Here is a 16,993-nt window from a genome sequence, read left to right as displayed (position 1 = left end):
ACGTTTTAATGGAAATTTCCATTTTTGCTGAAGGAGAAAGTATTTGCATAATTTGATCTGAAACTGCCAATGAATTTGTTCACCTCAAAACTTCATTTCTTTAGTTAGCTCTAACTCTCATGCAGAAATCACGAGACTGGCCTGCAAATCAGAGACTGAAGTTTAGGAGTCCTACCTAACTGGGATCTGAAGTTCATGTTTTCAGGCTTTTCTTCAGATAAACGGGACTAGCAGCCTTCTTGTTACAAAATATTGCCTTGATTGTCCATACCCCTGTGAGCCTAGGACTCACTGTGGCCATAGACTATCAGGATTGTGATGATGTGTTGAGCATTAGCAGCATTATGCTAGTTTCTTTGTCTATGTTTGTTGTGCTGTTACATTGCAAGGACTGCAGAACCAAGCAAAAAATTAAGAGGTGTGAAGCAGTTTGCTTCACTTTGATTATTTTGCTCTATTATGGCGTAACACAATCCTTTCTGAGCATTTGCACTCCTTCATACAGCAAAAATTCTGTAAGCTGTTAGTTTAAGTGCTGCCAAATGGAGGGTATTATCACACCAGGATGTTTCAAAAGCAGATTTTGACTGGCAGAAGTATGATGGGTGATGTCTGGCCTAAACTTTCAGACTCACTGTAAAGAATGAAATTCAACATAAGAAAGCTTGGCAGGTCTGATAAACTTCATGCAGCTACAGGAGTGGCTCTTGGAATTCAGTACCATCTCTGTGAAGGAAAGCAACAGTAGGTTTCACATAATGTGGGCAGGAATAGTTCATCTTCCTATGCCTGAGCATTGAGCAGCCAATTTCCAGTCCCCACTGCAGCATGTCTGCCACAGCAGAAGGGGTAGCAGCTCTGAGCTCAGTGTCCCAGAGCTGTAATTTATCTCAGCCCACTGGAGAGGGTTGTGTTAGTGCTAACCTGAGTCCTGATCATCGCCCTTGAGAGAGAGCACTGCTTTTTTTAGCTGCAAGACTACTTCTGTCTGAAAACAGTGGTGATTCATATGGTGGAGAGACTGGGTGCAAATCCCCTCACTCTGTTCTAGGCTTCATTCTAGAAGTCCATCCTTGGGAGTCTTGTTTTTGTCATGGGCATGCTGATGCCCACGTCCATGGGCATGGAGAGAGCCAGGAGCCTTTCCTGGTGTTAGTTTGTTGTCTCACCACTATTCTGCAGTTTCACCTGGTGGTGCTGGGGCTCTGTGTGACTGTGTGGAGCTGGTTGGGATAGTTGATGTGTAACCAGTTTGTTTAGTTGCAGCTATTTTGGAAAGGTTATTATTGTGTTTCTTCAGATCACACCTTTTCAGCGAGGTGTAGGGGAAACAGAGCTATCAGCACTTGGAAATTACCTTGATCTGCCTGTGGCTTCTGGCACGGGTTCTGTATTGGTGGTATTGATGGACCGTGTGTTAAGTATGTAAATGTGCAACTGACCTCAAGAGCATGTGTCATCTCATTAACTTCCCTGGCTAACATCAGGTCATGTGCTTCATAACTTGTCTGAACTGGAACTTGTGGAGTGCATAGTCACAGGTAGAAACGCGTGGTTTGGAAAAGTATTGGAAGTAATTATTTATCTGGTGTAGCCTGCTGCATCTCTTTGGAGGATTTTACTGGTCTAAAGACAAAGAGATAAATCATGAAATAGGAAATAATCAATATTATGCAGTTCAAGCTTGATCTAACTGCTTGTGATCCATATTTGCAGTGAGAGTTGGACTGTTCCCAAGATCCAGGAAGCGAGAGTGGTATTAATATTACAAGTTGACAGAATGTTACAGGGTGAATGATTAGTTTCCAATAAGAAAGGAGCTTTTGGATCAGTTCCAGTTCCTTTTGGTGTATTCTGCAAACCTGAATGACCAGTGCTGTAACCTGGAGTAGCTGTAGCGCTTATCAGAGGCCAAAACTTCATGAAGATTGTGATTTGTCTGCATTATGAAATGACAGAGCCATCGACCTTGAGGAGGTGTATTAGTTGTCTACCTTCCCCTTTCTTGTGAAGATGAACTCCTGGAAGTGGTGGTTTGGCGTTGGCACAGCTGTTTCTCATTCTCCGTTGATAAACAGGGGGCTTTACTCCTTTGTGCTTAGAGGATTGCAGGAGAAAGGTAAAAAGAGGTGCAAAGCTCCCTGTGCCCTCTTCAGACCTTATTCTACCAATTAAGATGTATGAAAGAAGAGAATTTCCTTACATATTGTTGTGGGGCTTTTCACAAAATATTTTCCAATTCTTTAATTCCATCTATTTCAATGTAAAAGGACGTATTACTTTGACTCACCTAGATCTGTTGTGCTCCTCCCCCTGCCTAGCCCCCCCCCCCTTTTTTTTTCTGAAACAAGAAAAAGGAAACAACCCCTTCCTGCACTTGAAGAAAACAAACCCCAGGCCATCCCAGGCCTTGAGAGCAGCCATGTGGAGGTGGGTCACATACTCATGTCCTCAGGCAAGCTGTGCTGGATAAGTGTAGAAACCCTGTTAAGCACATGGAGGAGGTGGTACAAGGTGGGGGCACAGAACAGACACAGCAATTAAAACTGTCATTTAAAGGGCTTTTGTTTCCTGAGGTAAGTGTGAAACTGAATTTGCACTTTTTGCATTGTATAGGCAGTGTATGAACATGTGAACATTTATTCCTTTACTTACTGTTTGGACCTGTAGGCAGGTAGATTTTATCCTAGTTTTATCAAAATCACTCCATGACCTTAGAGAGCTGTAGTACTCTCTCCTCTAATTATAGACTAGTGTCTTAATAGACTCAGTCACCCACTCACCTGTATCAGTGAGAAAAGTCTGCATTTGAGCTTTATTTAAAATTAATTTTTTATGGTGTATTTTGTAAGTCTAATACAAGATCCTCAGGGGAGGGAGGGAAGAATCTTTTAATCAAGGTTCTATTTAGGTATCTGGCAAATTCTATCAATGGCAGATGAAGCATAAAGCTCTAATGGGAGAGTAAAATTTGTAATTTAAGTGATCAGGTGCTTCATGCCTCTCTCAGCAGTTTGACTGCCACAGTAGTATGTCATAGTGCCATAAGTGAAAATCCCTTAGAAAGAGGATGTTGCATTGCATTTGAAAGCACTTAGTGAGTGTGTATTTAGCACCAGTTGCTCCTCCCATATTTTGTGGGATTTTGGCCTCAGTGACTTAACTTGTGACCTCACTTTAAATTTTGGAAGCAGTTTCTAAATCTGTCTTTGCCAGCTACCTAACCACTTACCCCTTATGTCCTGGTCATAAATAGCTACTGGTGCTGCTTTTATTCAGGCTGAGAGGTAGAACTCTTTTCACACCATACCTTCCACTGCCATTCTTTACGATGTTGGTTTGAATGGCAAATGGATCTCTCACTTGGTAGTGGAAAAACCTGGCTTTTCATTCTTCTCATCCTGGGATTTAGAAGTGAGTCAGGCATAATTAAGAGCAGCCAACAAAACTGAGGAAGTGCTAATGGCCCTGCAAGCATCGTGCTCAGAGTGGGCTGTAGAAATGAGCATCATCCCCTGGGATGCTTTGAATGCTGGAGATTCTGTTTATTTGCAAAATGTAAGGAAACTTTTTATGTCCTGCACTGGAAAATTTTCAGATGTGGTATGTGTTAGGACCACAGTCAGGTCTTCAGTGCACCCCTCATGGAGAGAAGGGAAACTTAGAGTAGCAGGAATGGTGAGAAGTACCATCACGCTCCTTTTTGCAGAGCAGAGCACCTGGAGGTGCTCTGCTAGCATGGAGGGGGACTAGGAGATTTAGAGAACCATAGCTTGACAACTGACCTTGTCAAAAACCTGCAGACATATCAGAGTTGGGCTGGTGAGGAGCAGATCATGCTCCCATCACCTGGCCCCTAGGCTCACCTGCACATAGGGCTGCTGAGAGGCAGGAAAGCTGTCCACTCTCTGTCTCTGCCTGACTGAAATGGGTACATTTCTGTGGAATATTTTAATTTCAGTTAATTTTTTTACTTGTAATATGCCGCATGTGAAACTGTCTGATGAACATATAATACAGAACAACTGTACTGTTCTGCCTCAGCACGATGAAATGTTTGCTGACCTGGCATGTTGCAGGTGATTAGTAGTGTTTGCTCTTGGAACAAAGTGCAGCATATCCTGGTCATATTTGACCAAAATAAGGTCTTTGGAGGCAGGGAATGTGGACGTGTCAAAGTTTGCAGATAAAAGAGGGAGCAGCGCAGCTGGTGATGTGAGATGGAACATGGAGCAGCATGCGAGCCTCTCTCTGTTTTCTCTAAACACCAAAGGCTGGTGTTATCACCTGATCTGTTTTTGCTCCAAACCCATAAATGTCTACATCTCATTACATTCCTGTAGGTGACCTTTCTGCCTCTGTCTCTTCTTCCTAGGGCTGGCTGGTGACAATTCCTAAGGTAAATGCTGTGAAATGATACCTTGCGACTAGGCTCTTCTTTTGTGATCCACCGCCGATTTCTCAGCTGCCTCAGATGCAGGACAAATTGGTGTTCTGTCCTATGTGTTCTGTTAGGATCATCCACAGCAGGTTCTCTTGCTGTCAACATGGATCCCCTGGTGCTGGTTCATAGGATATTACAGACTCATATATCACAGTTTCACTCAGCTTTATTTTTTGTGGCTTTATGCACCCAGGACTGCGTATAGCAAGATGCTCATCTTGGCAGGGGCTGCGGTAAAGCTAAAGGAGCAGTGACAGCTTGCACTGGCTGAGGCTTTGGCTAAATTAAAATACTTTCCTTCTGCAATATTTCTGTGCAATTGTGAATAATGAAATGGAAAGGATGGTGGGTGTAGGTTGCCTGGCCTTCTCTAGGAAGGCTCCTGGAGAACAGGTAATTCTGGAGAGAAGAATGGATTTACTTTGCTGTTTCATTGTTAGCTTTATGTTCCTCAAAGTGCATATAGTCTTTCAGTTGTAATCTGCATGGTGGATGAACTATGTCTGTGGAGATACGTGGCTCCTGGGCACAGGCTCTTGTGTTTTTCATAATCTGTGAAAAAGCTGATATGTTTAATGAAAGCCCTCCCCAAATCACAGGCATACTATGGGGATGCTGCCAGCTGAAAGAGGTGGGGAAGAATGTGTAGGTTTCTGAGCTTTATTGCTTTATTTCAGAAAAGAATCTGTCACCTCTGCCCTGTGGCTCGTGAAGTGAAAAGTAGAGCTGTGATGAAATTGTACTGGAACTTTGAAGCAATCTGGGTGGTGCTTGCATGACCTTGGACCAACAGCTTTGTCTCTCAGCGCTTCTTTTCTTAGATGATGAAGGCATATAATGATGATAATACTTGTCTCTTAACAAGGATGTTGTGATGAATAAATTAATTGTTCATTGTGCTGTTCTCAGTTACTATGGTAATTAGTGCTACGGAACAGCCTAAAAATAAAAAAGATCATTTAGTGAAGGATATTCAGGGGAAATTAGGTAGTACATCCTGGGCATTTGCAGTTAGCCCAGGTGTGTTTTGTCCAGACGTGAATTTGTGAAAAACGTTCAGCAATGCTGAATTTTTGTAGCAGAAATGCTTCCAATTATCTTTTTGGAGGCAGCTCTAGCACACATTTCCTTCTGTATCTGTGGGCACATGATTCTTGCAATTAGTTCTATTGAGAACAGCTCTCCCTCTTCACCCCATCTCCTTTACAGCCTAAGGGCACCTGGAACGAATGATTCTTTCTTCTTCATAAATCATACAATACTCAGTAATACTGCCAAAGAATTGTTAATGTGTTTGGGGAGTTTACATAATGAACCTTTCTTGGTAAATGTGAAGTATTGTCGATGTACTGCCTTGCTGGAATTCTGTTACATCCTTGTTGTACGGCAAGTAGACTGCCTAAATCCATATGTAAGTCTCTGCAAAGTTTTTGAGTCTTTCTCTCAGCGAACAGTTAACTACAGCAGCATGCCCCAGAGCCAGACTTTTAAAATGTTACATGATGTTTAGTCATCTGTGAATTGTATTGGATTCCACAAGGATCACTGAAGTATATTTTTGGGGTTTTAAAGTTAATATAATTTTGGAACCTAGTAAGTTAGGAAATATGTCTTAAGGTAGTTCTGAGTCCTTCAGTGAAGACATCACCCCTTCAAGGTTTCCATTGCATAATATCATAGGGGCTGTCCTTACATAGGAATAATATTGTGTTGCTAGGCAAGGATTTGCCATTAATTACTGTGTTCTCTGATTTTATGTACAGCTCTGGGCTTGGATGTTCAGTGTCTTCCTTTGCACTGGGTTCCAAAAATAGCTGTGTTTTGTGACCTGGCCAGTTTGTAGTTAGCATTTGTGCAGAGCAAACTTGTGCTTTCTTCCTCTCACTGTCACAGCTACAGCAACGTTCATCTGTTCACCTCCTGCAGCACCTCCCCACATTGTGTTGGGAAGGCATCAATAGGAAGAGCAACAAATGCCCCTTCTGCTTCTTCAGGAGTAGGAAGCTGATGCCTTGGCATTCCTGGCCTCCTGCTCACCCAGATAGAGAGAACTTGGGTGATTGCTGTGGCCTCCATCGAGGTACTGGCAGAACAGATAGCATGACTAACAGCTGAAATACTTCCTTTATTCTTCAGAGCTTTACTGGTATTGAGTCATACAATTTGAAAAACTCACGGCTTGGCAGAGGGCAGCCCAAATCAGCAAGGAGCACCTTTGTGCCATAATCTCAGCCACCTGGCTGCTGCAGGGGTCATCAGCTTTGCAGGGGTTTCTCCCTGGGTCTCTGTAACTGCTTGTGAATTCCTTTCCTTGCCAGCCACTGCTAACCTTGTGGATATTGGGCAGATGTAACAAAAAGGAAAAGAGAGTGCAGGGCAGGGAGAGAGGCTTCTTTTCTGTGGCCTGTCTCTTCTTGCTGCCTTTGCTCCTGCTGCACCTTTCTGACACATGAGTTTTGGATCTTGTGAATTTTCATTTTCAATTAGTTATTATTTGTGTTGCAGGTTAGATCTCAGCCCTGAAGAGCTTCTAGTTGCTGTCAGGTTTGTGCCAGGCAGTCACTACTTGTAGCTGCAGTTGTTTCTGTGTTTGTGGTTTCACTGTCATAGTCCCCAGTCCCTGTTCCACATGTGTGCCCCATTCATACGTACACATGTGCTATCACTTTTGCAGAGACCTGTGGATCTCCCTAACAGTGTTTTCTGTTTTTTCTCCCCACTCTGTTTTCTTCTGTCAACAGTCCCCTTGCCCACCTTGGGTGTCACTGTGTGATGAGTGCAAATGACACAATGGTTTTGGCTGATCCATGATGTCAGCTGTGCCCTCACATGCAGTCCTGGCTCCCTCTGCGTCTTTCTGCTTCAAGCACAAAGAAGAGTCCAGTCTGAGTGAGCTTTGAATGAGCTGTTCACCTGTGGCAGCTCAGTACCTTCAGCTGGTGTGAGGATGCATTGAGCACGAACTAAAGAGCTTGGTCTCTGTCCAAGCAGAAACCTGCTCTTCTTGGCATAGTTATTAAAGTCAAGTGGTAGAAGAGTACTGAGAGCTCCCATGGATTTTTCCTTCTTAAGTATGTAGTGCAAATTTTTTTCAAATAGGTTCTTCTTCTAGATGATGGCTTGACTTTCTTTTATCCTGAAACTGAGCTGTGGCAGAGTGCAAGAGGGGTTGTATGGTTGGAAATAAAGTTGCATTGCACCTCTGAAGCTACATGTCCAACCTTTGAACAAGGCAATGTCAGCAAAGGTCAAGGGGTTAGATGGCTGTGGCTACTCTTTAACTTGTCTTTAGTTATGTTCTGAAGTAGTCATACTAACCTCTCTGCTTACTGGTCATTACTGCTGATCCACACCTCTGATTATTATTTGAGATGTTCTGGGAAAGTATGAGCAGTTTATGTCATGTAGGTGGTAAGCCCAATCCTGACCTTGCAGATACACTGATTTACATCTGCAGAAGCAGTACCTCCACTCTGTCCTTGGGCAGAGTAGTCACGTGAGACTAGGTTTAGGTTAGATATTAGGAAAAAATTCTTTACTGTGAGGGTGGTGAGGCACTGAACAGGTTGCCCAGAGTAGTTGTGGCTGTCCCATCCCTAGAAGTGTTGAAGACCAGGCTGGGTGGAGCTCTGACAACCTGGTCTAGTGAAAGGAGTCCTTACCCGCAGCAGAGGTGTTGGAGCCAGATGATCTTTGAGTCTATAATATTCTGTTAATTTTGAATTTCTAGGCATTGTGATTTTTTCTTGTAATAATACGGCAGTATTGTTATACCTGAGGCTTTTTGACAGATTGGCAGATAAAGCAGGTAGGAGTTGTGTCTTGTACTGTCTGAGGTCACCTTTGACTTGGATGGTCTGTAACTGCAGATATTGCATGGATACTTCTGTGCAAAATGCAAATCTGCTGGGTTGGTTGTGGCTGAAAACGATCTGGTGGCTTGAGTGATTCTTTTCTGAGTTTCTGTAACTGATTTCTATTCTGGCCATTGTCTCTTAATATATATTTTTCAGCCAGAAACTGCCCATCATCATGGATATCTCTCTTTCATTTTTCTCTTTCACAGCTGTATGCTAGTCTATTATCATGTCAGCTCCTTTCTTGATAATCTTCCTTTGTGTGTGCCTATACCATGGGGATATGGAGATAGTAATGGATAAGGAAATAAGGAAGATAAAACCTCTCCTCATTTTCTTCTACTTTCTCTCGGTGTGGCCTGCACACAGATGTGTAGCCCCTTCTGCAGCAGTGTTGAGCTCCCCAGCACACGGAGTATCTGTTGATGCCTTTGTGTAGCATGGCACTGGTGTGGAGCAGCTGTCCCATGGGCTTCATGATTGTGGGGGTCTCTCTTAGCAGTGGCCTCTGTGCCACATAAAGCCTCCCAAAAATGCTGGTGGGACAGTGTGTGCCAGTTCCCCCTGCAGCCATTTTACGTGTTTCAGGAGCTCCTGCCTTCTTAACTGCCCCCTGCTCCCTACTGAGTCAGGATTATCACTGCATGTTTGTTGAAGCATCTTGTGAGCCAAAATCCACTGCTGTTACAAAATCAGCAAGCAGGGCCAGTTCTGCCAATGTTGGTGAAACCAGTCATCAGAATCTGAAGAGATGACGTGAATTTTGTTTTCCCTATTCAAATACTGCCAGAAGCAGGGTACAGGACAGTGAGGTCCAGAGCACTGTCCTGGGTTGCAAATCCCATGTCTATGCCTGCCTTCTCTTCTTAAACTGCAATATTTGTTTTTCTGATATCACACGTTGATTAGTATGTTGCAACCTAGTTGCTATAATTTAGAGAGGAGAGCAAGAAGTTATTGTATAGAAAGGAAGAAGTCCTCTGAAAGCTGTAGTTGTGGTTGTGGGTGTTAACTCTAGTCTGGAAATAACATTGCAATAAGAGAAGATCAAAGGTTACCCTGCAGATATTTTGGGTTTTCTTTATTCTTTGGAAGCAAATTCAGGCTGATAGTTCTTCAAACACAGGAAGGAAGTAAGTGTAAAATGTTGTAAAACTGTCACCTCTTCATATTAATTGTGTTGGAGTGACCAAAATCAAACAAAGCTGAACTACGCACTGTGCAGGTAAACACAGATGCCTTCTTCTTGGCAAAGATGTAAGCAATAAGTGGCAAAATGGGAATTGTAAAGGGAATCCCTTTATAAGGATTTAGAACAAGATTAGTAACACCTTGCTTTTACTTCAATGCATTATCTTTCTTTCTGTTATTATTATGTTTTATTCGTGTTCTTTATGGTGTTCAGGGGTCCTGGGTCTAAACAGAGCCTTTTGTCTCGGGTGAGGTTTTCATTAGTTTATGTTTCAGAGGACCATGTTCAACAAACTGCTTGTGTAACTGAGCAAACAGTTAATTTGACTGAAAATGATACCCTTCCTTTTCATTATGTGCAAATGTAGGTGTTGCAGTATAGTTGCTTGGTTGCTCATTTGTGCACAGGCACAATTTCAGGAGCCTGTGGAAATGCTTCTGTTTAAACATACTTTTTCTTTCCCTCACCTTTCATGCAGACTTCGCTGTTGAGCCAAATAGCTAAAAATCCTCAGAGATTTAAAGGATTAAATGAGAACAATTGTTTTGGTGCAAGAAGGGCTGAAAAGTCTTGAAAGTATGACAAGATGTTGTTGCTGTGGGACCTGGCCAGTGAACTATACAGCCACCTCTATTATGGGCATAAATATAACTGTGAGTGGTGGACTGATGGGTTGATGGGGGTTTGATTGCTGGGAAAATTAGCAGGAAAAAAACCAAAAAGAGACCTAGTGATAGTACTGGTGATTGACCTGAAGTTTTGCCACTGGGCTGTTTGGTGACGGTGGTGGGAAGATGCTTTCTAGTGAAGGATAACAAATTTGTTTCTCTCACCAGATAACAAAGCCAGTGCTAGTTTTCATTCTCCTTTGGCTGGACTCTTCTGTTCCCACAGGCTCCTGTGAGTAACCTGTTCTTTCATGTTCTTTTTGTCTCAGGTGCTGAAAGTTTCAGGCCAGAGGTTTCCTGTGCTCTTCATAGCTGCTGCCTGGTGCTGCCCTGAGGAAAGCAGTGTTGGGAAGGCGGGTGCTGCCCTGAGGAGAAGTGGTGGGAAGGCTGCTACCGCTTGCCTACAGGGTGTCGGGGCGAGGCTCACCACAAGGCCTGCTGCGCTTCCCTGCTGGCCGCCATGGAGACCTTATCCCAGGACTCTCTGCTGGAGTGCCAGATTTGCTTCAACTACTACAGCCCTCGCCGGCGGCCCAAGCTGCTGGACTGCAAGCACACCTGCTGCTCCGTGTGCCTGCAGCAGATGAGGACCAGCCAGAAGGACCTGCGCTGCCCCTGGTGCCGTGGGATCACCAAGCTGCCTCCGGGGTACTCTGTGTCACAGCTGCCTGATGACCCCGAGGTGATCGCCGTCATCGCGATCCCCCACACCTCGGAGCACACCCCTGTCTTCATCAAACTCCCCAGCAATGGGTGCTACATGCTGCCCTTGCCTCTCTCCAAGGAGCGGGCGCTGCTGCCGGGAGACATTGGCTGCCGTCTCCTGCCCGGCAGCCAGCAGAAGTCCCTGACGGTGGTGACGATCCCCGCAGAGCAGCAGCCGCTGCAGGGCGGCCTTCCTGCCGAGGCGGGAGCGGAGGAGCCGGACCGGAGAGGCGCTGTGAAAAGCTCCACCTGGTCGGGGGTGTGCACTGTGATCCTGGTGGCCTGCGTCCTGGTCTTCCTCCTGGGCATCGTCCTCCACAACATGTCGTGCATTTCCAAGCGCTTCACGGTGATCTCCTGCGGCTGAGGCGGCGGGGGCTGTGCTCCCCCGGGGTTCAGGTTGGGTTGGGTCGGTGGTGGTGGTATTGAGCAAGACAATTCTGTGCAGCTTTCCCCAGTGACTGCAGGACGCTGTGCACCCGGGCAGTGGTGCCCGCCTGGCTGCGGCCCCCGGAGGGGTGGCATCAGGCCTCTCGGCAGCCTGCGGAGAAAATCACATCCCATGTCTGGCGGCAGTGGCACTGAGGAGGACTGCATGTGTCACCTCAACCATTTATCAAAGGGACTGCAACTTCACAGTGATCCTTTTTTATTGTGTTATGAGATTAAAGACCTCTATGTAGCTGGTTATACTGTGAAGTATACAGTACAGGCTCTTCTTTAAACACAGCATATTAAAATCAAAACTGCTCCACATAGGATTAAATGAGAACTGTACAAGCTGTTCAATACCAGTCCACACATGCATTATTTTTTAAAGAGGGGAGGGAGGGAGACTCGTAAAACGGAGAAATCATGTAGCTGCTAAAGCATTTTATATGTTTTAAACAGCGCATTAATTAAACCAAGTTAGGGAGTTGTACAATAGTTTTTAAAAGGTAGCATTTTACAAGCAATTATTTCCTTCCTTGGTGTCTGTTTTTTGCTTCTGTTTTTCCCCATTTCTTTCAACTACGGGGAAGTGGTACTTCCAGCATCTTTTATTTGAAGGATCTTTCAAGAAGGGATTCAAAGTGAGCTAGAAAAAGTACATAAAAAGTGCAGTCCAAACAGTTCTGCCTGACTGGCTTTATGGGAGGGATGGCTTTGCATGGTAAACATTGGACATGCTGTTCCACCTCCAGTCTGGCTGCAGACTTCCTGATGATCTGACCTTCATAGCCATTAGAGAAGAAATGGGTCATGAGAAGTCCTGGGACTCCTGCGAGGATGTGATAACATATTGCTCTTAATTTTCTTTTTCTGCCGGTTAGGTTTCCTGAATTGTTTTTGCAGAATTTAGACCTGTTTTGCCTCCCTCTTTCCTAGGAGTTGCAACTGTGCACTAATGGGTGGTGTGGCAGAGGTGTTGCTCAAGGAAAGCTTCACAATTGAAACTGAGACCAAGGACTGTTGTATGCAGTCATCTAGTAAGATGATCAGTAAGAGGCAGTGATGTATCTCGGAGAAGAATCCAGGCCAGCCTAACCTCTTACTGGGTCGGCCACCACTCCTAAACTGCTGTGACTGTCCTGGTGTCAGAATGTTTGGGTGAGCCTAGCAGAGCCTCTTCCCATGTTTCAGTCTTACTAGTGCTGATGATTTCATAAGGACAGATCTGAAAAACAAACACAGTAAGTGTCCCTCCTCCCTTTCATGACAGTCTCCTGTGACTGTCATGAAACCCCAGTCATTTGCAGTTTACTTCTTTGGAAGAGCCAAATTCCTAAATGTTCACTGCAGTAGCACCTTGCTCTAAGCAGTCCCACTAGCTTTAGTAGTACTGCTCATAAGTAAAAGAGAGCCCAGTGTGAATTTGGGTATTTGGCAAGTCTGATTGCTGAAATTTACATGAGATTTAGGGATTGGATCAAGGGGCACATGGCAGACCTTTAATAAGACAGAAAAATCTGTTGATTTGCACTGCTTCTCTTTGTGAGTACAAGGCATAACCTCCCTGAAGCGTGTCCTCTTGTTGTCTACCTACTGCTCTTTCTAATTCTTGGAGATTGCTGAATGCCGTATTATAAACATAGTTTCAACTATGCAGTGCCCAGGTTGGCTCCATAGTCATCCTTGGTTTTCTGGTTTTGTCACAAAATCTGGTTGCTGTTTCACAATAAACATTCTCAGCTCACACTTTTGTCAGGAACATACCTCTGACTTAATGCTGGATTTCTTTCCTTCCCTGTTTCTAAACCGCCATTTTTTCCCTTGATTTCCGTTAACGGAAGAATGGAATATAGGGTGCTTAGTTGTGATGGTGTGTGTTTGCTCACGTATGGAGAGGAACCATTGTGCTGATTTTTATCTACTGTCATATATATGCATAGCACAGGGAGAAAAAAAAGTCTTCAGATAACACACTCAATGCCTTTTTTGTGCAAGGCCCGTGTGCAGTATGCCTTGAACCTGGCTTGCAAGTATTGTAATTACATGGACACCTCTCCACAGCATGTTTCATGTGGTTGCAGTAGGGAACACCAGGTATTCCCAAATGTGTCTTGTGAACGTGCTCATCTCTTGTTGCCAGTAGCTAGCCAGATTTCTACTGATATCCATGCTACGCTGCTTATTGTGTAAAGGAAAGCCAGTTCACAAATATTCTGCCTTTTACAAGACTCTCGAGGAACTGACCAGACACAGGACTTGACCCTCTACTGCCTTATCCTGTAGCAATTGCTGGGTGTACCAGAAGCTTATGGCATGGGTGAAAGATGCTCTGAGAACAGCACTGGTGCATTTTGCACCAGCTTCTGCATTTGTATATCTGAGTTATCAGTGAATGCACAAAACTGCGAGGCAGTCAAGGAGCAGGTCCTGGTGACACAGTGGTGGTAACGTTACCTCCTTCCAGCCATACCTGCCCGACTGAAGCTCTTGAGGCCGAGGATTCTCTGACATTGCAAAGAATGTCCCTCTTCATCTCCATATGGAGAGTGCAGAATAAAAGAGGAATCAGAAATTAGGTTAAAATACCGCACTGCATAACACGTTATACAACAGGCAGACCTGGAGTTTATCCGGAATTAATGACGTTAAGTGTTATATTAGCAGAATACCATCCTATGCTACATTGTTTTGTTAATATGAACTTCCTGTACTTTTGTGCCTGCTGAAATGCATGTTTGACCTAATTTCTGATCCAGACATTTGCCTGCTCACAGCCTTGTGTAAGAGCAATAAGTACAACCTCAAGATTTTTGCCTGCGTGTACGCGCATGGTGTGTATGTTTCTTCCTTTTTATAAATAGGAGTTCTGGAAAAGTTTTTGTTCTGGCTTTAGACTGTGACTAGAATTTTAAATTTGTAGCTGTCATATATGTTAGATCACCTCGCTTTTTTGCTGACTTGTGTAGAGATGAACTAAATAGTTTGTTGTAATGTACAGTGTTAAAATGTTTCTCAAGTATGTCAATATTCATACTACGTTAAAAATGCAGTGCAGTCTGTCCTGTTCCTTGGTACAATACCTGGCATTAAAAAGTGATACTGCTAATTTTTTAAATTATTATTTAAAAAAAACAGCCTTGTCTTTGTAATCTTTCCTTTGTGGAGAAATACATTTGGACTTGTGCCAAAATCATCAGGGTTCCAGGTTAGCTTTTGTTTTCTGGTGTCCGATAAGAAGTCACTGCCCAGTTCCACCAAAAAGAAAGAAGCTTACTGTGACCCAGTACTGTTTGAGAAACCAAAACTTATGCTAAAATGTGTGGGTAATTATTCAAGCACCTGCATTTTTAGAGCACATTACTCTGTATGAATGTGTATTTATTTGCTTGTTTAATAGGAAAGGTGTGTGTGTTGGGGTCCAGTTTCAGTTTTTTTCCTGGATGGTCCCAACTTCCATTGTTGGCTTGTGCTTTGCTGGCAAACAGACTTTAGGGTTCACTCTGTGAAATTTTGTTTAGTGAATTTTAAAAATTCAAAATATGCAATTTTGGTATGCAGGATTTTTTTAGGAAATTGTGTGTTCAGTGATTGTTCATGCTTAACCACGATGTAAAAGAGCCTGTATGTTTTGTAAACATGGAGTAGTCATGAGTCCAAAGTTTCATCTTTATTAATGAAGCTCATTCTGAATAAAATGTTAGCAGGAAAAGAATGATAGCAAGTGAATTATGGTTCCTCTGTTATTTTGCCATCAAATGAAGATTGGAAGGGAATTTGGCAGAATTACTCCATATTTTATGAGAAGGTGGCTGAAATTCATCACTCAGCATTTAAAGGCAATGTGTAAAGTATGGGTTGTGGTAAATAGTGAAAGGGCATTCATGTTTTAATTAGTTTGGAATACAGATTTATAGCTGATGACTACTAAGCCACAAAACTTTTCTTCTGTTTTAATAAAATTAAAAAATTTAAGTAAACACTTTGCTTATAGGAATGAGGGATTGCTGGCCTTCACTTACGCTTGCATTGTGCAGACTGGTACACTGCTTCCCTCTTGCCTTGAGCCCCCCCTTCCCAGTCACGTGATTGCTGGAGCCATGGGCAGCCAGCTCTTTTTGATAGTGCAAACGATTCTCTGGAGTAGGGATGGTTGATACTACACACTGATTTTTGTTACATTCATAGCAGGGCTGAACCAAAACTAAACAATTAATACATGGTCTGAGCTCTTCTGTAGATATCCCAGAATCAAAAGCTCCAGGCACCAGTCTGTCATGTAAATTGAGCCAAGCCCTTGTTCTCTGGATCTTTTCACTACAGGGCGCAGAGGATGTTGCTTCCTCCCACTCATGAGAATGGATCTGTACCCACCATCCATAGCCAAAATAGCCCCATGGAATGGGGCCTACTGGCATGAGACACTTGCATGAGTACTGCAGGAGATGTTCACATGTTGAGTGAACACCTCTCTAGTAAGTGTTGGGGTTGAAATGCCTCTTTATCCCAATTGCACGGAAAGTATGCCTTGAGATTTGTTTTTCCCAGACCTTTTCTATGGATGGATGGAGGGGGAAGGGAGGGAAGAAGGTACATGGCAGCAAATTAATCCCAGCAGCATCTGGGAGGCTGCTGAAAGATCTGCTGGCCCTGAAGGCAAAGTTTTTGAGCAAGAGCTTCAGTAGGACAAGATTGTCTGTAAATGCAGTGGATTTAGAACATTTTAGTGACTGATCTTTCTGGTGCTATACAGTGTTCTTAGGCCTGACAGCTGGGCTTGTTGTGTTCTCTCTGTCACTTTACCTCTTGCATGCTTGTGTCAACAAGCAAAGCTTTTTGCTTCAGCCTCAAGTTGAACAATTTTCAAGACATTTCTTAAGTTGCCCTGAGCATCTGTGATGAAAAAAACCTAACCTTCCAAGATCAGTGAAATTTAATGCTTAATGAATGTTCAGAAAATGCATTTTTCAAGCATTTTCTTGTGCTTCAATATATTTTTATTATAGTTCTAAATCCTCTGGGTTTTTTTGTGTTAATCATGTTCTTGAATGTCAGAGTCAATTCATTTCCTACCCATCCCGCATTCCCCCTTCAGATGTCCACGAGTCTGTTTTCACTCTCCTCATCCATTTCACACTGGAGCACATAATCATGGGGATGAAATGGGAATTCATGGGCATGCATGGAGCACCTATGCATACGAGCAAGGGATGCATTCCTGTGCTGGGGGGGGCATGCAGACAGCACATGCTCATGTAGAGCCCTCATCAAGAGGGCTGATCCTTAGGCTTTTCTGTCTCAGGAAGGTCATGTATTTAATGGTGCTGGGATAGCTTGGTAACATGAAGCTTTGTTATGACTGCCTGGGTTTCCTGTGGGATGAGTTGCCACCCCCTGTGAGCTGTCCCCTGCAAACCACCTCCTACTGCTGTTGGATGGAACTCTGCTCCACAGCTGATGCCTCTTCTGGAGTTCAGGTGAGGAACCATACATTCCTTTGTTCCTCCAGGCTGGAATAGCCACCCAAAAGGGTGCTACTAGATGCCTGGGCTTTTAGTTATAAGGAGTTTGTAGGATAAACTGGAGTTCTTTTGAAACAGAACTGCATAGAGCACTCTTGCAAATTAGAAGGCGACATACAGACTTGGCCTAACTGGTTTGAAAGAGTGAAGAGTGGGTAGAGAAAGAAAGGACACCT

General features: G+C 43.7%; 1 protein-coding gene across 18 annotated transcripts in view; it reads left to right on the top strand.

The window, feature by feature from the left end:
* Window positions 1–15,015, top strand: part of RNF152 (ring finger protein 152) — an 80,633-nt gene extending 65,618 nt beyond the window's left edge. For 14 of the 18 annotated variants that reach the window (XM_068197551.1, XM_068197561.1, XM_068197533.1 and 11 more), the window contains one exon: window positions 10,431–15,015. In XM_068197551.1, the coding sequence (XP_068053652.1) occupies window positions 10,622–11,233 (612 nt within the window). In that variant the 5' untranslated portion in view covers window positions 10,431–10,621 and the 3' untranslated portion in view covers window positions 11,234–15,015. Of the gene's footprint in view, window positions 1–2,410; window positions 2,431–8,171; window positions 8,253–8,904; window positions 9,559–10,430 lie in introns of those variants that run through there. The other 4 variants (XM_068197635.1, XM_068197609.1, XM_068197655.1 and 1 more) reach the window with 4 other exon arrangements.
* Window positions 15,016–16,993: the final 1,978 nt, after the last annotated feature.

Source organism: Anomalospiza imberbis, chromosome 1 (assembly GCF_031753505.1).
Source record: "Anomalospiza imberbis isolate Cuckoo-Finch-1a 21T00152 chromosome 1, ASM3175350v1, whole genome shotgun sequence".
NCBI classification, from domain to species: domain Eukaryota; kingdom Metazoa; phylum Chordata; class Aves; order Passeriformes; family Viduidae; genus Anomalospiza; species Anomalospiza imberbis.
This window is presented reverse-complemented; position numbering and strand designations above follow the sequence as displayed.